This window comes from Aspergillus fischeri, genomic scaffold, assembly GCF_000149645.3.
Source record: "Aspergillus fischeri NRRL 181 1099437636261 genomic scaffold, whole genome shotgun sequence".
In the NCBI taxonomy this organism is placed as follows: Eukaryota; Fungi; Ascomycota; class Eurotiomycetes; order Eurotiales; family Aspergillaceae; genus Aspergillus; species Aspergillus fischeri.
The window spans coordinates 291,445-313,889 of record NW_001509765.1 but is presented as its reverse complement, the minus strand read 5'-3'; the positions used below and the strand labels follow the sequence as shown (position 1 = coordinate 313,889).

The following is a 22,445-nucleotide window of genomic DNA, read 5'->3' as shown; positions in this document are numbered from 1 at the left end:
CGGGCGTCAACAACCGTAGAATTGTATGGATAGACCCAATCTCTCTGGTTTACATCGCAGGACAGCGAGACTGCATTCTCTCGTTCTTTGATTCCCGTCACCACCCATCTACTCCCCTCCTGCAGAATAACCTAGCCATCAAGCAGTCCGTGCTCCAGTCGCAGAAATCAAATCACATCACCACGCGGAAGGATACGGAATTCTGCAGTGCATCTCGAACTCTACATAGGCAACCAGGAAGACAAAAAAAAAGAAAGCATCATGCGACCAGCCACCACCTGCATCATCCCAACCCCATAAACTGCGGCATTTACACCTGTCATCCACCCAGGAACGGAACCCATCCAACCAAGACAAGACCCGCAGAGTCAGACCCTCCGATGAATCATAAAACCACAAGGTAAGCTGCAAGGTCCATCCACCATCCCGCATCTCCCCGGTTTTAATTCCCGCATCGTGTCATCAATGCCAATGCCATCAGATCCGGCTCCTGCGAGTGGGAAGCATAGCAAGAAGCGTAAGGTAAGGTACTCGGATGGTGCCTGGTTCTTCCCCGCAATTCCGCCATGGGGATGGATAGGCTGCCTTAGGCTGGAAGGGGTTAGGGCTGATGCGCGAGAATGCGGGCGGGTCTAGTTACCTGGGATCCAATAGTGGTGAACTTAGTTTGGGTTGGCTTGTGATGCCTCGGCTTAACTGATGCCATACTCCGTCGTGTTTTGGAGTAAAGATGATTGTGACTTTAGAGTTCTAGCTGAGATGAGTATTAAGATCGGCGCAGTAAGTTGTATATCGGTGTGATGAGCAAGCATAGCTACAGATACAGTGGTCAAGACGGGAGAAGAGTAATATCCCAAGTAATTAGCTATGTATGGCGTCCGGCCAATAATCTACAAATAACATTTACATGAATCATAAGGAGCCGCCATTCTGGCGAGCCATTTCACTTCCTTCTAGACCCTCCGCCTTCTTGCCGTTCGCCGCATCTTTAGGGCCAGACTCCGAAACTGCGACATCGCTCCCCGCAGTCCCGTCAACGGTCTTGGTGATAGTGGCCCCGATCGCCTTAGTGGTCGGTCCGAAGTCCACCCCGCTGATAAACACCTCGCTAAGGAACTCAAGTCCCGCAACAAAGGTGCACAGAAAGCTGGCAATCAAAAAGTGGCTGATGGTGGTGCCGATGTCCAACCAGGACCCCTCATCCCGTACCATATAGAAGAAATTGAGAGTCATGACGTCCGAGATGGACATGACAACCATGAACAGAGCGCTAGGCGCAACCTCGAGCCGACGGTTGAGGATACCCAGATTAGCACTGATGATGGCAAAAGGGATGAGCAATTTCAGGATGAGCAGGGCGCCTTGACTAAACGGATTGAAAACAGGTATGAGACGGAAGACGCTCTCCAGCGAAAACGATGAGACGGATGCGATGTTGCCTGTGCTGAAAAAGGCGGATTGGAGAAGGAAGAAGAAAAACAACGCCACGCGCGTGTCTGCCAGGCCTAGCCTGCGGTAGCGGTATTCCTGCCCATCGACTACCGCTGTAGCATTCAAGCCTGGCTTCTTTGGAACCGTATTGCTTCCACCATAGTTTGCCGAGGACCTCGCAGTATATACGTATATGGCATGCTCTAAACGCACCCAGGTGACTAGTGTCATGCAGAACACAAAGTAGAAAAGTCCCTCATACGAAATGGTGAGGATGATAAAGGTGGGTGAGAATGTGAGAAAAAGTACCATCAGGCGGTGCAAGTAGTGGCTGTTAGGATATAGTCGATGGAAAAATGGCAGCACAAGCGAGGCAACTAGGATCGTGTTAGCAAGGTTTGAGTAGGGCTGCAGAGAGTAGAGAGTCTAGCCAAGTCAGTTCCTCGCAACACTTACCCAAAACGAACCAGCCAACTACTTGGTTACCAAATGGAAGACCTTGCTTGGCCTGCAAAGACGAAACACTGGATCTGGTGACTATCATAGCAAGCAAAACCATGCCAACCTACTTATGTTAGCAAATTGCTCTCAAAAAGTGCTAAGGCAGGGACACAGCCGCCCGTCGCGTAGTCTTAAAGACCGCAAGAGAAGATGAGAAGGACGAAAAACCGTACCTGCATGCCCATAATGACTCGCGACCCCAAGCTAGAGATAGCCCCTGGCGCATGTCCTGAAGATTTACTATGTTTCAAGATAATGTCCTCGAAAAGTAGATAGAGCAACCCGGTGAAGAACATCAGCAGTGCACCATAAGTTCTGCACAAACGATCGTTAGAACATCATCCGTAAATCAGCCTCGATAATCAGGGACCTCATACATGGTGTTAATGTTCTCTGCTTTGATTACAGGAAGCAAAGTAAAAGTACTCATGAGAGAACATCCGACGGCCCATGTAGCGGACAGAACCGTATTCTCTCTGACAAAGTCGATGCCGTATAGAATAGGCCAGAATGACCCGAGGATGAAACAAACCGTGAATATCTCACGGTGGAAGTAGGATTGGACCTGGTGTCTCATCAGCTTGTGTCCAATCATGTCAATGTATTGCAACATACAAGAGCTTCCAGAACTGCAACAAAGGCTATCAGCTGAAATCCGAATGCGATGTAGCCACCGAAAGAACGAACATGGCCCAAAAGGATCTCGCGACCAGCGATTAATGCCTTCCTTCGTGCAAAGACCTCTTCCCAGAAAAAGATTGGAAAAACTCCGTAGACATAGTATCGCCACGAAGATTTTTGATATGAGAGAACCGAAAAGAGCGCAGCAAGAATAGACGTGAAGAAAATAGTGCTGCCCATGGTCCGATTTGAATCCGAGGTACCGTGCAAGACATGGAGATCAATAACCGTTGTCAGTGCATATGCAATCCAGCCTAAATATCCAATGGTGATGATGGTTCGGAGGAAGAGCCAGTCATATGTTTGTAGATAGCGCAGCCCCTCTAGCGCAGTAGCGAATAGAGCGCCAGACTTCTTGATGGACTCATCATAACTGCCGTTGGCAATGAGGGCCTGAATCTCAGCAATATGCTCCTCCACTGAGTTCTTGCCATGATCTGCCAATGGCTCGAACGGCTTGTATCGCAGCAACGCGGCTCTCTTTTGCGCTTCCTTCACGCGATACATCTCCAAGACTTCTTGCGTATTCGCCAATGCGGCGAGTGCCTTCTCCTTTGGGCTAGCATCGATATATTCGAGTGGCAATTGACCGACAGAGTTCACAGGAAAATCCAAGCCAGCAAGATACGCCATGAGAGCAGCAACATCGGCCTGTGCGACATCATGGCGTTGAATGCCGTCAAGGCCCCAATCGGCAGAGAATCCATCTTCATGGCCCGTGACAGCCTTTCCATCTGTGTACTTTGGACCAGCAACACCAGATCCCCAGACGACCAGAGGTGTTCTAGTATTGTCAGGATGACCATCTCCATGGCTTCCCCAATCGCTCATACCATGGTCTGCGGTGAAGACAAACGCCGTCCTGTCGTCACTGTAGAACTCTTCTATAAGGGTTGCTATCTCCTGCACCCCTTTGTCCACAATCTTGATGTTATGCAAGTATTCCTTGGAGTAAGGACGGTAGCCGTGGCCAGTGGTATCGAGTCCAAGAAGATGCAGGAAGAACACCACCTTATCTTGACGTAGCTTCGCATCCAATTCGGGATCGGTCTTTGCAGAGGCAAAAAGCTCCTTCACCTTATTGAAGACCCAGGTATCCAGTTGCGTTGCGTCCATTGTAAAGTCCTCTATCTCTTCTCCGTACATGTCGGCATCAACCCGGCCCGGAACTGCGCCCTCCTTGAACATTGCGAGAATGTCCGGACTCCCCCAGCTCCAAGTATGCCGGCTTTGATTGAAAACGCTATCGAAGTTGACCGGGTTCAATTTCCAACCTGTCGTCACGGCCGAGACATCTTCATACAGACCCGCGATGAGAGCAACATGTCCAGGTCGAGACTCGGTGGGTACTCGGGTGTGGGAGACGCCAAAGGTTCCGTGGGAGAGCACGCGCGATCGAATAAAAGGGGCGAGGTAGATCGGATCGTTGTTTTCTGCATCTTCGCCGTCTTCCGGAGAAGGGTCTGGAGCTGGCTGAAACGCCTTGTCGGCGCGCAAGCCATCGGCAACGAAGAGCACAAGACGACTGGCAGGCGCATTCGCTCCAGGTTGTCGCTCGACGCCATACGATCTCATACCGCTCACAATCGGACTGACAAAGTAAATGTCAAATATGGAATAAGCATATATAAGATGGAACACCACCGCGAGGGCGAGAAACCCAAAGCGGCCCAGACGCGCCATCTTGCCTTCACGGGCGATCCAGCTTCGAAGGGTAGCTGTAACAAAAGAGCGGACTTGATCTCTCAGTACGTAGTGAACAAAAGGAGACCAAACAGTTACAATGAAAAGAAAAGAATGGAAGAAGAATAGTTTCTGGCGAGCTGTCAAACATCTGCAAAACATGGACCTGTCGCTTTTTTAATGACAGCTTTGGGGAACTTGGGGATGCCCCAGCCAATCGGGGGTACCAATTGCGGCATGCCGCGGTTACGGTGGCCCGCAGAGCCCATAACGCAGCCCCTGATGGCCTATGGATTCCTATATTTGGAGAACTACTTTCTTGCAAATAAAGACTCCAGAGACTGGCTTTACAAAGAGAGTATGATAATTGCCAACGGGCTTCGGTCCCATAGATTATAAACTGTCACCGAGGAATCCTACCATGCTCGATCCAAGACACCTAAATTAGCTCCAGATACCTATGCAACAGCCAAAGATGCCATGCCAAAGCTGAGAAATGCAAGAAGAAATATAACACCAAGAAAGAGCACTTAGTTGGTCGAACTGCGTCGCTTTGTAAGCGCATCGATGACCCGTGCGTAGAATTTTGACGCTTGCTGGCGGACAAAGGTGATATCGACTGTAAGATACTCGGGAAGAATCTCGACCAGTTCACGATCGCGACTTTCATCCAACAATGGGACATACTGGAATTCCGCCGTTTCGAAGTTGGTAGACGTTATTGTTGGGACAGCCAATTTGAAGTGAAGAGCTGCCGAGGTGTCAGAAACGCATCTTGGAATCCTCCCTTTTCGAAATAGAACTTACTTCCGTTGACGCCAGTCTGAAGGCAGTCATACAGGTGATCTGATTCCCTCTTCTTCACATCAAGAATGACAAGACCAGTGAGGTCACTGTACAGCTCCTCCTTCAACTGCGCGAGATGAGCTGCTTGGGCTGCCTCAGCATCAGCTGCGCGGTTCGCCCTGTTGTTCTTGATTGCGCTTCCAGGAACTTTCGCGGCAGCGTTTTCGAGACTCGCAGTAGTATTACGGGCAGCTGCCAGCTTGGTCTGTAAGGCTTTGACTTCCGACTGAGCCGAAGTCAGTTGGTTCTTCGCCTCTGACACTTGGGATTTCAATTCAGCGACTTCCGCATCCCGCTCCTTCAATTGTTTCTGGAGCGCTCGGCTTTGTTGGCCAAGCTTCTTCTGCGCTTCCAGCTCTGCCTTGAGAGAAGCAACCAAATTATTCGAAGCTAAAAATATCAGCGTTTTGACGTGTGATCAGGCGCGAGACCTACATACCTGTTGTCACTGCTTCGCAATGTTGTCGAAGCTTATCCATATTGGCATTCGCCTCGACAATCCCTATCTCTCTGAGGTTACGGTAGCGATTCTCCAGCGTGTCATATTTCTTAGTCAAATCACCAAGTCTACGCCTCAACTCCGGTTCACCAATTTTATCATCATCCGTAGAAACTCCGAGCTTCTTTTTGAGAGGAGAGCTTCCTGGTGCGGGCTGTGACGTCCGCCTGCCTTTCATAGGTGATGCTGATGCTGATCGAGGGACCACGGCCTCTTCATGGAGAATAGACTCTTCAACAACCTCCATTTCCTCCTGCTCATTTTCTGCCGCGACACTGCTGGGTTCTGTCCAATGAATGCGTCGCGATTGTCTCTTCGGCTGCTCTAACTGCTCCTGGGGCTTAGCCGGCGGCTGTACTTGTCTCGTAGCCCTCGGTGTATACTCAAATTCACCATCGGTCTGTACCTGCTTCCCAGCACTGACTTTCTTGCGTCCCCGTGTAGCTGCAGGTTTGGCCGATTTTGCCGTTTGATTTGTCTTGGTAGCAACTGGAGCATCGTCCAGCTCGTCGTCGGACGCTGCCAAACTCTCGGGTTCTTGGACTCCGACTTCATCCTTGATTTCCTCATTGCCACCTTTCCTCTCCGGACCTTCTTGAGTTGCGCCTTGCGCCAAGTTTCGGCTACCCTTTGGTCGTCCCCGTTTGGATGCTTTCTTCGGAGCACTATCAGGGGCTTGCGCTTGGGCCACTGTCGAATTACGCTTCGTTTCGGCTGGCGGCTTGCTTTCAACGGACTTGGATCGCGGCCTTCCTCTCGCTCTCTTAGCTGGGCGCTCGTTTTCGCGCTGTCCTGCATCATTGCCATTGACCTGTATGGCATCCGCACCATGCGAGCCGGTCTGACCAGAAAGCCTGGCTGTCGCTTTTCGTTTCGGCATCACAGGTAGTACGTATATTATATTCTCTTAATCAAACAATGATAAAACTTGGAATGGTTATACCGCACGCGACATCGCTATACATTCCTTCCGATGAACTTGCCAACACAAACCAAAACATCGCGTCCGCCCACAGACTCACCGCCTTCCATGTTGCTCACCGCATTGCAACAACCACATGCAGATCGCAGGCATGTGACGTCCCGTCGGCAAAGCCACGATGTTCGCCGGCGCAGAGAGTGAGCGCCACAGCTGTCCATGTCGCCGACAGCCGACGCTCCTGATCTCTTCAAGGTTGATTCTAATCAACCAAGATATCACTCATCATAATCCCCGTTGTTGCACTCGGGCGACCGACTATCTTCGAGGTCATCAATTGGCCACTTGTTGCAGATTGCCTAATCGTCTGTTACTCCTGACTCGGCCCCGCTATCATGGCCTCCGCGCGCGGTCCAAGATGGCAGCAGTTTTTGCAAGAGCTGGTGATGGTCGCTGGTACTGTGAGTGCTATGGCTCTTGGCCCATTTTAACGCGTTCTAATTAGTTTTGATAGTCGGCCTCCGCATACTTTCTCATTCGTTACCTTTTATCGCGCCTTGATTTCGACCCAGAGAGCCAGAAGAAAGAAGAGCAACGGCGCAAATCTGCCGCCATTCTGCGGAAGCTCGACGGTGGAGAGGAATCAGATGGCGACTCACCACGCAGAGATGCTAAAAAGGCGCGCCGACAAAGGAGGGGAGATTTAGTCCTCAACCAGTACGAGCAAGCCATCGCGATGGATGTTGTCGCTCCCGATGACATTCATGTCTCATTTGAGGATATCGGAGGCCTGGACGATATTATCGAAGAGCTGAAGGAATCCGTCATCTATCCTCTGACCATGCCTCATCTCTACTCTTCCACGTCATCCCTTCTCAACGCGCCGTCGGGAGTATTACTGTATGGCCCGCCAGGGTGCGGAAAGACTATGCTTGCTAAAGCGCTGGCTCATGAGAGCGGCGCGTGCTTCATCAATCTCCATATTTCCACCTTGACTGAGAAGTGGTATGGTGATTCGAACAAGCTGGTCAACGCTGTTTTCTCGTTAGCGCGCAAGCTGCAGCCCTCGATTGTCTTCATTGACGAGATAGACGCAGTGCTCGGCACACGGCGGAGTGGTGAGCACGAGGCGAGTGGCATGGTCAAAGCCGAATTCATGACGCACTGGGATGGCCTGACCTCCGCAAATTCTCTGGGTGAACCGCAGCGGGTTGTTGTTCTCGGAGCCACAAATCGCATCCAGGATATTGATGAAGCGATCCTTAGGCGGATGCCTAAGAAATTCCCCGTGACCCTTCCTCCGGCCGCACAGCGACTTCGAATTCTCAGTTTGATTCTCAAAGACACCAAGGTAGACCGGGAAAACTTTGATGTTCACTATTTGGTCAAGGCAATGGCGGGGATGTCCGGCAGTGATATCAAGGAAGCTTGCCGGGATGCCGCCATGGTCCCTGTCCGAGAACTGATTCGACAAAAGAAAGCAGAAGGTCTTCAGATGACATCTGTAAATCCGACTGAAGTTCGCGGCCTTCGTACAGAGGACTTCTTCTCTCGGGCCGGAGGCGTCAGGGTCATTTCGCAACCCTCTCAGCCCCAGACACGACCTACCAGCAAAGCCAGTTCGGAAAAAGAGTGGAGCACAGCTGAATCGGATGCAGCATCTGAAGTCGAGCCACGACCCGCTGAGATGACTGAACCGCCTGAATAAACCACCCCCTTTCAGTGATTTGGATGACTTGCTCGTCCAATGTCTTGATACCAATGTATACAGCACCCCGGTACGGCGTTGATTTTGGTTATAATACAATTTCTTGCAATCATATATTTCGCTGGTATCTTCGGGTCGTTTCCGTTGATGATTGCTGGCTTTGGCTACCTAATACTTGCGAAACAAGCTCTTTTGCCATAAAAATGGCATTGTTTATAGACATTTGATAGCTGTTGTACGATGACCGAAAGACTCCCTCTCTCAAAATGAAGGATCCTAGAAATGTATAGAGACCGAATTCACTACATTGTAATGCAGCCAAATCATACACTTTGTTGCACTACGAGATGAGGATAAACAGACTTCGACTCAAGATATCATTTCTTCCAGTCTGATACACATTTGACGTGGACAATGCTCGGAGCATATTGGTGCCATAAACTATAGATAGATAACAGACATACGTATGTAGCGGGTACAGTGGCCACTGGAAGTACGGAGTAGCCCGATTCTTGGAGAGCGGCGGCAACAAGACACTTGCCGATCACAAGAACCTCAGCAATTACGAAGCTCCTCTTTGTTCGCTATTATTCTATTTACTCCCTTCAGATCTTTCAAGTGTTCGCGACCTTTTCCTCGTCCAAGACCCCTACTCCGATTGACTGAAACGGAACACTTGGCGCTCCGTTCGTTTACCCCATCCAGAACATTGCGGGTCGTCATCTCTAAGGAGTCCGCCAACTCCTGCTGCATCCCGCGTCTCAACCCCCAGATCTGGCCAGCTTTCTACCCTTCCCCTGTTGCCTTACTTTGCGCGCTGCATACTTCAATATCTATCTCGAAGGGAAAAATCCCATTCAGTATATTCGTGGTCGCTCATTCTTCCCCACCTGCCCCTGGTCCTGTGATTGCGACGATACGGTGACTGGATGACGAATGGTCTATCCTAGGTAGAGAGACCTCCGATGGCAACACATGCCTTGGTGATCTCACGTGCTGAGTTAAGCTCCTAAGGAAGAGCTTGCGACATCCATCAAGCGCGGATACCCATTGTCTTTCTGTTTCTCCGGGAATGAGTTCCAACAATGGCATTATTGACACTTTCAGCCCTGGGGCCGCCAGTACAAACACCGGCAGTAGATCTATGTCCACTGTCCGACCACGCACCCGCCGTTTGATATCGGTCGATGATGTTACAGACGAGGACTATGGAAGACCATTGCAGTCCACCAGGCTTTCTACCACAACGCTCTCAGGAGACTCCTCCGCTGTCCGTTCACGAGGTGCCACCCCGTCACCCCACACGTCCCGCGGGGCGTCACCCCTTCCAATGCGGCATCCTTCGCGGGCCACTGAGTCACTCAACCGAGATAATCTCAATGGGTTCGGTGGTTCCCTAGGCGGGCACAGTCAGACAGGGAAGGCACAGGTCAAGTTCGCCGATTCTTCGCGGGCAGCGGTGGATTTTCTAGATTCTTCATGGACTTCCTTACAAAGCCTGGCATCTTCTTTCCTGGGGAGCGATATTGCCCGACCCGCACCGAATGGGACGGCACGTACCCATGCGAGGAAGCCTTCGCGACCAGACCCGTACATGAGGGCTAATCCAAAGACACCCTCAGCATGGGGTCCGTCGACCCCGTCCACATCGGAAATTGCAGCTGGAACAAAGGAAGAGAGACAGGCTATGGTGCAGGCGAAGAAGCGGGAGGCTCTACTACTAGCAGACACAGGTTCTGAGGCTAGTAGCGACACTCAGCACAAAAGGCGAGATTCCAGTGATCGGACGGACCACTCGGCGGTCGATGCAAGGCAGGACGAGGAAGCTTTAGCATATATACACCACGTTCAACTGAATGACAGCATCACCGGGGTTGCGATTAAGTATGGCTGTCAACCAGCGATTTTCCGAAAGGCCAATGGATTTTGGCCCACTGATAGTATTCAGAGCAGGAAGACCGTACTTTTGCCGGTTGCCTCCTGTTCTGTGAAAGGACGACCGATCCGTGCCCCGGCCGAAATTAATCTTCTAGGCGGCGGCACTTCGAACCGGGATTCTCTAGAGGATCTGACTGGAAGCTCGATAGCACCTGCACCAAGCTCAGACGCTAGGGCTTCCTCTGCCGAGGGAGAAGCATCTACAGAAGCGCCGCTTGAAGGGGAGGCAGATAGGATCTGGAAGCATCAGTCGTGGGTGCAGATCGATGGGTTTTCTGCGCCAGTAGAGATTGGCCGCGTTCCTCGCAAAGCATTGGGATTCTTCCCGCGTACACGACGAAAATCTCTATCTTACACAGACTCCGAACCTCGTTCGTCTGTATCCGGCCGCGAGCGAACGGCAACTCTCACTTCAACTCTGCCTTCACCGACAGAGTCGCCATCGTCGCAAGCGTCCACTGCACAGACTCGAAGCACTACAGACCCTTCAAGGGCGCGAGCAATGTCTAGTGCCAAGCCGAGACCGCACCACCAACGCCAACGTAGCAATATACAGCTCGTGGGAACAGGAGTCGGAACGCTCGATCGCAGTGCGATGGCTCCAGGGCCAGCTCTCGACGGATTGAGTAAATTTGTCGCACAACATCTGCCAAATTTAGCTCCTGCACCTGCACCCCCTGGCCTGGGAAGGACACCGTCCGAGTATGCCGCGGCTACGGCTTCCAACGCCTCAACTAGCCTTGACAATATAGGGGGTGCAGTTGAAGGCTGGGTCAGAAAATTGACGACTCGAGCGAAAGCAGGTCTCAGCGACCTGCAACAGAGCGCTCAAGCGTATCAGAGCAATACCGGTGCGGGGACTAGCCGACGTGGCATGGGAGACTTGATTGAACTGAACGCTGGCTTGGAGTCAAGGGATTCATCTGGCCTTCTGCCGGAGAATCCGCGGAAACCGAACCTGAACCGGTCAGGATCAAACCTGCACGACTCATCCTCGTTGAGAGGACGTTTCCCCAGTCCTTCATCATCCGGAACGAGCAGGACTCGCACGGGTGGATCAAACCTAGGCTATGGCAACCGAGTGAAGGATGATTGATCACGTGCATAATGTTCATAGTCGCTAGGTCTCGCAGTTCTGGCGTGTATCTTTTCTGGTCCCTGGATCATCGCTCATCTAATTGGCCCTCTGCATTCTTTCTGCCACCCGGAGTACTCGTACAACCAGCATGGCGCCGCAGGACAGCACCTCTGATATACAGTGTGGTTTGACTCCTGATAATATCGCTAGAGGGTGTTGGAATACCCGTTGATTCATTCTTGCTTCGAACCGATGTATTTAGCTGAAGCAGCTCATACCCATTTTCAGATAGTCCTCTTGAGATAGATTGATCAGTGTTCGTATACCATTTATTCTGCAGTATCAAATCTTTCTACAGGCTACGTCAAATGGTTATGAAATGCTTCCCTTGGTCAAACATCAACCTAAATCTTCAAGAATACCCAGACTGATCCCTTCCTGGCTTGCTCCATCGGTCTTCTCGCGGGTGTAGGTGACACCCTTACAAAGTTGACAAAGCTGACGGCACCGAAGCTGTAATCAAACCTTGCGACGGGTCCTGCAGATCCACGCATCAAAGCTCCTCTTGTTCTCTGATTAGCGTTGGGTAAATTCCGTAGACGGAAAAATTGATGTGCAGTGCCAGTTGACGCTAGCGAGTGTCACCGTCTCTCCTCGAATACTTCCACCTATCGTCGGCGTCTCTCCAACATCAACAGATGAAAGTGTATCCACTTCCCCGGAATATACCCCATACCTATTGACAAAGCACGATGAAGAGGCGGAGAACCTCCAACACGGGGACGGCATTTAACAGGCTGATTTCCACGGAGATGGCAGGTCTCTCAGCGACAGAGACAAGTCCAACATGGCGCATCGAATCTCCTCTCTCGCCTGGCTGTCTCTCTTACTAGGTGCACTGAGCCTTGCCCTGCCCAGCTCGCAGACCCAAGGCGCCATTGCAGACTATCCGACAGCCACCCTGCGTGCAAGCCACCACTCCGGCTCAAAAACCGTCTTCGTAGGCCGCTCCCTACCAGAGTTCGACCAGGAACTGTTCCTGGGCATCAAGTATGCAGACCAGCCAGTTCGATTTACGCCGTCGAGCTTGAAGACATCCTATGCTGCCAACGACAGTAACTCTGGCCCTTATGATGTCTCTGGGACTGGCCTGGCTTCGTCCAAGGGCACGGTGTTGTACAATGCCACGCAATACGGGCACGAATGTCCCGGCTACGGATCGGACGAGACGAAGCTGGTCAACATGGGGCTGATCACTTTGCATGAAGATTGCCTGAACCTCAATATCATTCGTCCGACGCGGAAATCGGGCCACGAGGAATTGCTTCCGGTGATGATATGGATCTTTGGAGGTGGATGGCAGCAGGGGGCTACTGCTGATCCGAGGTATGGTTTATCGGCCGGTAGTACTGGACAGACTGACGGGTATCCGTGGTAGATATAACATGAGCTATATTCTTCATCAAGGAGCTGTGAATGGCAAGCCGGTGCTTGGCGTCTCGATCAATTATCGGGTTGCTGCTTTTGGATTCCTGGACTCGGAGGAAGTTAGGGTATGTATGTATCAATTCAAATGGTCAAGGCTATGCTGACGGTACAGGCTACTGGCAATAACAACCTGGGTCTACGGGATCAACGGGTCGCTATGCGATGGGTCAAGGAGAATATCAAGGCGTTTGGGGGAGATCCTGACAAGGTCACAATCTGGGGGGAATCTGCGTGAGTGAGATACGAATCACCACTCGGATCCGTGGAATGCTGACTCGAACAGAGGGGCCTACAGCGTTGGAGCTCATTTGGTTGCCAATGGTGGTGACAATGAGGGTCTATTCCGCGCCGGTACGTTCTCACTCTAGCATTTACCATCCGGAAGGCTCACATGGTCGTAGCAATCATGGAATCTGGTAACGCTGTTGGACCCCCATGGAACGGCACGGACTGGCATCAGCCGATGTACGACCGCATCGTGAACAAGGCTGGGTATCTCAATCGCTCCTCACGATAGAGTTTATGCTGACACTTGTAGTTGCTCAACGTCCTCGGATACACTCCAGTGTCTGCGAGAAGTCCCTTACAAGTCCTTGTACGACGTAGCGTACGAAGGCCTGGAATGGTTCGCCGCCATCGACGGTTCCTTTATCAAAGAGTACCCTCAGATCAGTTATACTGAAGGCCGACTGGCAAAAGTACCCATCCTCCTTGGATCCAACACAGATGAGGGAACCAGCTTCGGTACTACAGGGACAAACACGGACGAAGACTGCATTAACCAACTCATATGTGCGTTTTTCTGTCGGCCCAGACAATGACTAGTACTGACAACGACAGCCTCGAAACGCTGGGTCCTCACCCGGGAAGAAGCCGCGCGCCTTCTGACGTACTACCCCAACGACCCTGCCCTGGGATGTCCCTACGGTTGGGGGAACGTCACATGGCCGAAGCTGGGACTGATGTACAAACGGTACGAATCGATGGCAGGCGATCTGACTATGGCGGCACCAAGGCGGCTGCTTGCGCAGACCATGGCCAAGTACACAAACCATGTCTACTCTTATCGATGGGACGTGCCGGCCCTGAACACAACTAGCACTATAGGCGTCGGACATTTCGCAGAGGTAGGACGCCACCGCCTTTTTGAAGTCAATGACTTATCTTATTGTACAGATCCCTTTCGTGTTTGCGAATCCCGTGCAGGACATTACACCGCTGGGAACTGACCCCTCCCGTCTCGAACTGGGCAACATGGCCGCTCGAATGTGGACGTCCTTCGTGACGGACCTGAATCCCAACGGGCATGGAGGTACGTCTGACTCATGACTTGACTGAAAGACGCTGACAGGTATAGTACCGCGAATCCCGCAATGGCCCAAGTACACACCAGGAAAGAAGGCGTGGAACTTTGTTTTCCGGTTGCCCATAAATGGAAGCTATGTGGAGCGGGATGACTACCGCTTGGATGGGATGGATTATATCAATACTATTGCACGATAGAGCTAGGAGTCGTCCAAATTGAGACCCAACCCATATCTATCAGTGCAACATGACAGAGTTACAAGCGGGGGGCATAGAGTCGAAGAAAATAAGCCATGATGCTTTAGTCAACTGGTCATTACTAGCCAACTGGTAGCCAATTGGTAGCCAACTGGTAGTCAACTGGTGTCAACTGGCAAGCTATTCGCAAGCCAGGTCACGTAGGTTGATTATCCAGTCAATCAAAGCCCATTCATGTAACTCATCCATTCTGCTCTCTATCAGGGATCTAATCTGACAGTCAGTTATAGGACTGACTCAGACATACGGTCCAGATCAACCCTAATCAAGACCATAGTCTTTAATCTTGAGAAGCTCGACCTCACTATTCAACAACACCAGCATCAGCATCATCCCCAGAATCGAATCCAACATGACTCAAAAACTCACAAAACAAGCGAAGCATTCGGCGGAATCAGCCCCGGAAAGCCCCTAGCATACCCATTAACCACCCTGTTCGAACCCCATGAACATGCAATGAACATACTTCTCTCCATACCCATACTCCCTACCCATATCAGCCAACGTCAACGTCACAAAACCCAAAAGCAGAAGCAGAAGCGAAAGCAGAGTCATACCCACTCATCGTCAAAATCGCCTTCTCCCCAAGACTCATCTGCGGAACGCCCTCGTCCCAGCCTGTAGCCATCATCAACCCTCCATCCGTATACCCACGATAGTGAAAGTAGAATGTGTAGGGTGAAGTGAACAGACATACCCCGAATGACATCTCCCGCCCCGATAGTCGCCTTCAGCGGGCCGCGTCTCTTCGAGCTATCGAATCTGATAAAGAGGATTAGCTAGCTTTCGCTTCTACCGAAGTGTTCGGTTACAGTAGTTACATACTCCTTCCCTTTATGGTGGTCTGGGTTCGATTCGTCGTACAGATACCCGGTGTAGTTGAGCTCGACGGGGTCGCCGGGCCTGGGGTGGTCTTTGCCGTTGCCCATTCGGAGGGTTTGTTTTTCGAGGCCCATTGTATTCCTACTCCTATTGATGTTCCTAGACTGTGGGGTTATTGTGAGGAGGGTGTATTCTAATAGAATAGAGGATTAGAAGGTAGAGGGTCAAGGGAGGCGGAGGGAAATTGAGGTCATATTCGGTGGGTTTGATGTAATCATTTCATAAAAGGCCGATTGTTGGATCCGGAGGGTAACGATAAGAGGGTGATCTTTTGTGGCAATGAAATATCTAGGTTCGATGCTTTATTGTCTGCGATAAGCGTTTGGTGCAGCTGTGCATTGGTATGATATCTGCCGATCCGATGAGTGCAGTCTGTCTAGCTAGACCTGCCAGAAAGACATCTTCTTCAGCTCATCAACATGGATCGACCGGATCTGTGTCCGCGGAAACCGCTCGTCCACCGCCGGCTCATCCCCCAGCCCGAGATAATGCAAAGTCGAGATACCAGCCTTGTCCATGAACGCCAGCACCCCGTGGAAATTGAAGCCGACCTGGTCCAGCCCATGGCTATCATCCGAAAGGACAAACCGGCCTCCTCGCGCCAGGAATTCCTAGTACAGTCAATCACCACCCTGTCACAGAAACGACGAGCGAACTCACTTTGCAAATCTCCTCCTTGGGATAAGGCTCGCTCATCCCCTTCCGCAGCGCAGCCGAGTTCAGCTCCAGCATACCCCCATACCCAGCGATGAAGTCCAGGTTCCGCAGAATCCGCTCCCATACGCCAGGCCACTGTTTGAAGCTGCGCTCGGGGTCATCGCTCTTCAATTTAATCAGATCAAAATGCCCCACGACGAGCGGCCGCAGCTGCGTCAGCATATCCAGCTGCTCGTCAAAATACCGCTCGAACAGACGCTCGTCCGTGCCGCCGGCCAGCTCGCGAGCCTTTTCATACATAGGCCGGTCATAGTCGATTGGCACGGTGAGTGTATGGTGCACGGATCCTACGAAGAACTCGAACGGGAGCCTCGACAGGCTCTGCTCGATCAGGCTCCGCGACTCAGGCCGAATCCAGTCAATCTCGAACCCAATGAGGATCTGGATCTGGTCTGCATATTTCTCGCGTAGCCGGACGGCCTCTGCGAAGTATGCGGCTTCGTTGGCAATCAGTGAGGCTTCGGTGTTGCCGGTTTCGATCTGATGAGTCAGTAGTGATTTGGGATAACCGTTGCTTGGGGCGTACCTCTTCCGGGTAAAAGTCTTCTTGTGCTCGGGGCATGTGCTCAGTCAGACAGAAGACTTTGAACTTTTTTGAGATGGCTAATTGGATAATCTCCTCTAGTGAGTCTTTGGCATGGCCGGGGCAGAACTGGCCCGAATGGCTGTGATGTGAGAACGGCATGGCTGCACAGGTCTTGAGGAGAGCGTGTAATAGAAGACAGGTCACTTAGACGACGAACTGAAGGTGTAGAAATAGCAAAGCCTGAAGCAGTACGCTATATCTGTAGGTTAGAGGTGGATTTAATTCGTAGAAGTAGTATGCATGTGTCAGAACAGACAGCCAATGTAACGCTGTTCTCAGACTGCGTGGGGGAGAAATGCCCCGCCCTGGGAAAGTGAGCCAAGCTCCGAAGATATAAATATATCAATATCAGATCAATGCTAGTGATAGTATTATTGTATCTGTCTTGACAGACCAACGAAGATTTATGCTCGTGGATAAATCCGAGGAAGAGTGCAACAAGCCGGAAGAAAAAGAGATGATAACAAGTCCGCCGACCCACTACCATCCATATTCAGACCTGGTATCCTTTTCGCAATACTCACAATATTGAGTTCGAGTAATCTCTTACTCTACTTGCATACTATATATTATAAGACCAGTCATTGTTGTCTTGTGGCCAAGAAACACAGAAATCCCATTATTTAAGAGATAGAAGTGATGCCCTGTCATTCATCAAGGATACTTAAAGTCACAAAATTCGTTTCACTGCAGTCAGATGGCAGTTGAACGTCTCCAGTACTCGATTTGTCTTGCGTCGTATTCCCTCCTACCAGTGGTCGCATATAGCCTGAAACTTCTCCCACTTGTCCTAGGGCAGTCCGATAGCATTGTGCCTGGACACACGGACGTGTTCACCAAGACTTTATATTACATCGCAATTCTGGGCAGAGCAAGAGAGCAAGAGCATCTCACGCACGCCGAGTGGCAGACCATGAACCGGTCTAAACCTCAGGTTTGTCGTATCTAGATGTTCGGTCCGACTGGGGTCTCTATTGAAGACCCTCTTCTTGAAGACAATGATGCGGAATATCATATCCACGGTATGCACCTCCGTCCCTTCTCACTTGGAACTCTTGCAGAAAGGAGTATGAATAAGCATCATCGGCCATTTGGTGAGGTGAGCCTTCGTCAAACTGGCTATAAGATTGTTGGAGATTGGATGGCCTCCACCGCCCATCAAGTCGAAACACTCGCTGTTGGTAAACTGTCGAGCATGTCCGAATCGTCGTAGAGACTTTCTTGACCGCTGTCAATCTGAATGTGCTCGCATATGCCGCAAAATGATCGGGATCGTTAACCCCCAGGGGACGATCTGGAGGAAGCCTTCCACAATCCCCGAACAAGGCTCCTCGTGTTCTCGTATGAGACCCAGAACTGTCCATCTCATCCCAAAGACAGCCTATCCGTAGCACCACTCGTTCCGTCGAGAACCAGAGATCAATAACCTTCAACCGGAGAGACCTCAACCAGCCGCAAGCACCGTAGCAACCACATAATCCCCATCATGCGAGATAGACAGCTTGCCTACTCTGCCTTCGCCACTTTCTCCACAACCCAAGGGATCCAAGTACACAATCTCCGGTCTACCCTTATCAGCCTCACCAACCCTAACAATAACATCCTTCCATCCGAGGGACGCTGCGCCGGCCGGAGCAGCCTTACGTGCTGCCTCTTTTGCCGCGAAGCGGCCTGCCAGCCAGCGCGCCATATCTGGCGTTATCGTATTGAGCCCAGCTTTTTCTGCGCCAGACGATGGCGGTAGGAGGGAGAATTTGGTGCGGAAGTCTTGCTGCTCCTGTTCGTGGAGGATCCGCCGGGTGAAGCGGTGGAAGTAGTCGGGACGGTTGATGAGGCGGAGAATTCGGGGGAGATGAACGATGTCCGTCCCTATATTGAGGGAATATGGAAAAGGTATTAGTTTCATAGGTGGTTTTTGATATCGTAGAGTTTAGATTTGATCTCTGTAGCACGGGTTCGGAGACGCTGTTTGTATTTTGAGATCATGTGACTGAGGTTAGAGGTTGGAAGCAAAAGTGAAACCAAGAATGATAGTCATGATACTAGAAAATGAACTATAAATTGACGAATGCTCTCTAATTGCTATTCAGCCTTCACCAATTACTGATCGGATGCACACCCTCATGTGTCTGCTTGTGAGTTTGCTGCATGCTACGAAGCCGTTCTACATTTAATCTTCTAAGCTATGTCATGCTCAGTGTACGAAGATCCTCTGGAACTGATGGATCCTCAAGAGCAGATAGAGCAGATGGATCTGCACACGCGGATATCTGGTATCGAGTTGAAGGAAACAACCTCAAATGGCGTATACCTCTATTATGTACAGATCATCAGTACCACTGGCACAGCCATTGAGCCCTATCACTAGCGAATCCTGACACACGACTGTAGGGATCCCGTCTATTATCGCAAGAATTCACCCGGTTGTAGAATCGTTTCCATGATGGATATATCTCGCGTTCAATTTCTTTTTCGTCGTGCATCAGCAAGGCGTCCTCGACTGAGTCCCTATCGTCAAAGGGGGACACCCTAATGATCCGATTTCTTTTGCTCCCCGTTTACTTGGTTCAAGAAGTCCCTGTGATAACCGCGGTTAGCCCCTGTCGAAAGCAGCTTGCTGTGCTGTCCCGGTCATTCAAATGATGATATGCAGAGTCGGTATGCCATTGAAGGCTATCGAAGTCATTGGAGATTGTTGGGGGTCATTGGAACAGCAACGTTGGACAACATATGTCTAGGGTGGACGCAAACATACTGGATGAACTTCTCCTCGTCCTTGGAAGAGGCCTGAATGGGAGGAGTAGCCTGCTTCTTCTGACCACCACCGCGAGTGGAGAGGTAGATACCACCGAACAGGGTGCCCATGACGCCCATGGCGAGCTAAAAATGATTGACCGAAATCAGCGATATGCCATTGCAATGTGATCAGTGACTTGGATCCTGTCCGGCTGTCGTAGGATCACGAAGATATGACGGGAGAGACAGAGGGGAACGTACGACGTGGGAGCCGACCTGCTTGCCGGCAATCTGGTAGTAGACAACCATGGTGATGGATTAGGGTAGATTTGACAGAGGAGGATAGACGCGGGGAATGGAGCAATGCGAATAATAGGACCTGCGGAAGCAATCGTGAAAGCCGGCAGCGATGGAAGTTGACTGCGCGGCTGGGTCTTTACCTCATTTGGTTAGAGCTGGTGTTGAGGTCCCGTGATATCACGTGGGTAATGCATGACATAATAGGTTTGCTTAAGATCATGTGATGTTCCGGCTCGGTCCGAATCAAATTACGGATTCGGGAAGTTCCGCAGCACCGCATCATAAGACTTGGAGAGCACAAACAGCCAACAACCACCAGTGACCAATGAATTACAGGATATGAGCACAAGTATATGTTACAATTCATTGCTAGAGCTATCAATATGAGCGCAACATGACTCGACATGAGCCTCTTGTGGTGAGGGCCCAGAGTGGCAGTGCAGGGCACTGGACCAAGGGAAGCACCCGATGAACCTCGGGGCAAAGATACCTGAGGTACTCCGTACAGCCTGGGATGAATTACTCCGTCTCCTCAATACTACCCCGGCTACTGCATGCTGTGCAGCTGTTCGGGTGCCGCGTGCGGTTACTGAGGAGGACAAATCAGAGGAAAAGAATTAGATGAGAGAATATTGTTCTTCCGAAGCACTTGGCTGTCTCCTATCCATCAATTTATCCTTCTTTTTAACTTACTTCGCTCTGTACGTGTAGCTTGTAGCTTCCCTCTTACGGTTACTTGCCTCGCCTGGCTGTCACTGCACTTACAGAACACTTATACCCTTCAATCCAGATCTTCACTTCTTACCCAGTCACCATTTCCTTTCCGCAAATTGAAAGCATGTTCTGGAGGAAGCGAGGTCATCACGATGAGACTCCCGCAGACACACCGCAGCAGCCGATACCCCGCGAGAAGCTTCCTGCTCAGCTTCAGAAAATAGTTGACCAGGATGACGGCTTCTACGATGATATCTACCCTCCATAGTATGTTTCCTCCTGGCGCATCCTGTCGCTACTCCTTCAAAGTGGCCGTTCAATGTCGCGTGTCCAAGTTTACACTGCGGAACTATGGCATCATCATCTCCGCCTGTCCCCGCAAAACATTCAAGAATCATGAATTTCTTTTCTCTCTTTCAAACCTCACCATCCTTCCTTCCCACAGCCTCCTCACCATCTCACCGCAATGACAACCCCATCATCTAACATGGACAGCTCCGTCGACTCGACCGACACCCCCTACCGCTACGCCGGTTACGTCAACCGCATTCGTACCATCCTGCTCTCCGCCCACCGCTACGTCGCCTACACCTCCGACATAGGCGAGTCCTTCCGCCCCGTCGCACACCCCTACCTCGTGCGCACCGCCTACGGCATCTCCTGGACCTATCTGCTCGGCGATGTCGCCCACGAAGGCTACAAAGCCTACCTGCGCAACCGGCACGTCCTCGCCCCACCCGGCGAGGCCTACAAGGACGCCAAAAACCTCTCGGCCAACGAGGTCGTCATGGGCATGGCAACAGGCGACATGGGCAGTCCCAGCGCCGGCACCGGTGCCGAGCTCGCCCCCTGGCCGACAACCCGCATCCCCCTCATCGAGGACTACCGCATGGTAATGGTCAAGCGGGCCGTGTTCCAGAGCATCGCGAGCATGGGGCTGCCGGCGTTCACGATCCACTCGGTGGTGAAGTACTCCGGGCAAATGATGAAGAACAACAAGAACGTCTTTATGCGAACATGGACGCCTATCGGTGTATGTTCCCCTCCACCCCAGCAGCGTAAGGAAGTACAGCACAGCTACTAATGTGAAATGCAATGACAGCTCGGCCTTGCAGTCGTCCCCTTCCTCCCATACATCTTCGACGAACCCGTCGGCGAAGCAGTAGAATGGTCCTTCCGGACCGCTCTCCGCGCCTACGCAGGCGAGGACGCCGTCCGGCCCCTCCCCGCCCTGGCCTCGGCCTCAGCCGCTCACCCCTCAGACACAGGCGCAGATGCACCCTCCCTATCGCACTACCTGAAGACCCAAGCGGAGAAGAACTCATCCGCGGCGCTCGGAGCCGACGGTTCGGTCGCAGCGAGCGCGAATCTCTCCTGGGAGGAATACAAGGCCGAGCGGCAGAAGGCGAAGGAGGAGCGCAGGCGGGAGCGCGAGGCCAAGGGCCGGACGGGACCGCTCGCTTGGTTGGGGTTCGGGTCGGACTCGGACTCGAAAAGTAAAACCGAGTAATGGGTCTCTATTCTCCTTTAATGCTAGGTTTGGGTGGGCTGGGGTGGGGCGTTTCATGGGGGTCTTGCGCCTGCGCTTGAGCCTGTATGTTGATTTAGAAATTTTTTTTTTTTTTTTTTTTTTTTTTTTTTTTTTTTTTTGGTCTGCGTAGGCACTCCGTCTCACGTCGATCCGTTTCCTTTGTGTCATTCATCTCACCTCTGTTGCATACGCACAGCCATGTACAGGAGTTCCAGGTGCTCTCAGCTCAATGATTCCGGGTTGTACCTAATTGATCTAATTGATGATAGAACAAGACGTACATAGGACTCATCTAGACTAATAGACATCGTGCAGGCAGTGCGACTCAGTATCGATTCGTAGTTACGTTCTGGAAGATTGGTTGATATTCAACAGATTCAGTATATTACGGGTCAGATAAATCTTCAGACATTCATTCAACATCCACAGGGGCACAAGAATCCTAGACACGACTCGTTCACTCTCTACTCACACTATACATCTGTACAATAATCGCAAGAACAAAACACTAGAGACATCAAGGGAGAACAGGACCAGGGGCGATAGTATACGGCATCACTCATCACAGATACCTACCCCCCAGCCCAGGTATGGAGCAGAGGAATTGATTTTTTTTGAGACGATGCGAGCCGTGAAGGTAACAA

General features: G+C 51.3%; 10 protein-coding genes across 10 annotated transcripts, besides 4 other annotated features; 4 read left to right on the top strand and 6 right to left on the bottom strand.

Moving 5' to 3' along the window:
- Positions 1-912: 912 nt before the first annotated feature.
- NFIA_029420 (mannose-ethanolamine phosphotransferase MCD4) lies at positions 913-4,565 on the bottom strand (the record flags this gene model as incomplete). The annotated part of the gene is made up of 6 exons (XM_001262406.1): positions 913-1,808; positions 1,888-1,996; positions 2,106-2,247; positions 2,310-2,497; positions 2,548-4,331; positions 4,463-4,565. 6 exons carry the CDS (start codon positions 4,563-4,565, stop codon positions 913-915), a joined length of 3,222 nt encoding a protein of 1,073 aa, XP_001262407.1.
- Positions 4,566-4,826: 261 nt separating this feature from the next.
- NFIA_029410 (putative chromosome segregation protein (Pcs1)) lies at positions 4,827-6,521 on the bottom strand (the record flags this gene model as incomplete). The annotated part of the gene is made up of 3 exons (XM_001262405.1): positions 4,827-5,047; positions 5,104-5,532; positions 5,582-6,521. The coding sequence occupies 3 exons, from the start codon at positions 6,519-6,521 to the stop codon at positions 4,827-4,829; spliced, it is 1,590 nt and encodes a 529-aa protein (XP_001262406.1).
- A 434-nt stretch (positions 6,522-6,955) lies between these two features.
- NFIA_029400 (protein-degrading AAA family ATPase MSP1) lies at positions 6,956-8,268 on the top strand (the record flags this gene model as incomplete). The annotated part of the gene is made up of 2 exons (XM_001262404.1): positions 6,956-7,021; positions 7,075-8,268. The coding sequence occupies 2 exons, from the start codon at positions 6,956-6,958 to the stop codon at positions 8,266-8,268; spliced, it is 1,260 nt and encodes a 419-aa protein (XP_001262405.1).
- A 1,072-nt stretch (positions 8,269-9,340) lies between these two features.
- Positions 9,341-11,302, top strand: NFIA_029390 (putative LysM domain protein; the record flags this gene model as incomplete). The annotated part of the gene is made up of 1 exon (XM_001262403.1): positions 9,341-11,302. One exon carries the CDS (start codon positions 9,341-9,343, stop codon positions 11,300-11,302), a length of 1,962 nt encoding a protein of 653 aa, XP_001262404.1.
- Positions 11,303-12,131: 829 nt separating this feature from the next.
- NFIA_029380 (putative triacylglycerol lipase (LipA)) lies at positions 12,132-14,275 on the top strand (the record flags this gene model as incomplete). Its single annotated transcript, XM_001262402.1, has 9 exons — positions 12,132-12,670; positions 12,723-12,837; positions 12,885-13,003; positions 13,056-13,123; positions 13,174-13,264; positions 13,311-13,564; positions 13,613-13,899; positions 13,949-14,084; positions 14,130-14,275. 9 exons carry the CDS (start codon positions 12,132-12,134, stop codon positions 14,273-14,275), a joined length of 1,755 nt encoding a protein of 584 aa, XP_001262403.1.
- A 123-nt stretch (positions 14,276-14,398) lies between these two features.
- Positions 14,399-14,451: a microsatellite.
- Positions 14,403-14,451: a microsatellite.
- Positions 14,452-14,596: 145 nt separating this feature from the next.
- NFIA_029370 (FKBP-type peptidyl-prolyl cis-trans isomerase) lies at positions 14,597-15,291 on the bottom strand (the record flags this gene model as incomplete). Its single annotated transcript, XM_001262401.1, has 6 exons — positions 14,597-14,639; positions 14,705-14,746; positions 14,802-14,822; positions 14,893-14,953; positions 15,033-15,097; positions 15,161-15,291. 6 exons carry the CDS (start codon positions 15,289-15,291, stop codon positions 14,597-14,599), a joined length of 363 nt encoding a protein of 120 aa, XP_001262402.1.
- A 306-nt stretch (positions 15,292-15,597) lies between these two features.
- NFIA_029360 (histidinol-phosphatase) lies at positions 15,598-16,619 on the bottom strand (the record flags this gene model as incomplete). Its single annotated transcript, XM_001262400.1, has 3 exons — positions 15,598-15,828; positions 15,878-16,414; positions 16,461-16,619. 3 exons carry the CDS (start codon positions 16,617-16,619, stop codon positions 15,598-15,600), a joined length of 927 nt encoding a protein of 308 aa, XP_001262401.1.
- A 1,345-nt stretch (positions 16,620-17,964) lies between these two features.
- Positions 17,965-18,670, bottom strand: NFIA_029350 (4'-phosphopantetheinyl transferase superfamily protein; the record flags this gene model as incomplete). Its single annotated transcript, XM_001262399.1, has 2 exons — positions 17,965-18,389; positions 18,640-18,670. The coding sequence occupies 2 exons, from the start codon at positions 18,668-18,670 to the stop codon at positions 17,965-17,967; spliced, it is 456 nt and encodes a 151-aa protein (XP_001262400.1).
- Positions 18,671-19,202: 532 nt separating this feature from the next.
- On the bottom strand, positions 19,203-19,565 carry NFIA_029340 (ATP19 family protein; the record flags this gene model as incomplete). The annotated part of the gene is made up of 2 exons (XM_001262398.1): positions 19,203-19,400; positions 19,518-19,565. The coding sequence occupies 2 exons, from the start codon at positions 19,563-19,565 to the stop codon at positions 19,203-19,205; spliced, it is 246 nt and encodes an 81-aa protein (XP_001262399.1).
- A 1,171-nt stretch (positions 19,566-20,736) lies between these two features.
- Positions 20,737-21,780, top strand: NFIA_029330 (mitochondrial fission process 1 family protein; the record flags this gene model as incomplete). The annotated part of the gene is made up of 2 exons (XM_001262397.1): positions 20,737-21,303; positions 21,373-21,780. 2 exons carry the CDS (start codon positions 20,737-20,739, stop codon positions 21,778-21,780), a joined length of 975 nt encoding a protein of 324 aa, XP_001262398.1.
- Positions 21,781-21,881: 101 nt separating this feature from the next.
- Positions 21,882-21,920: a microsatellite.
- Positions 21,883-21,920: a microsatellite.
- Positions 21,921-22,445: the final 525 nt, after the last annotated feature.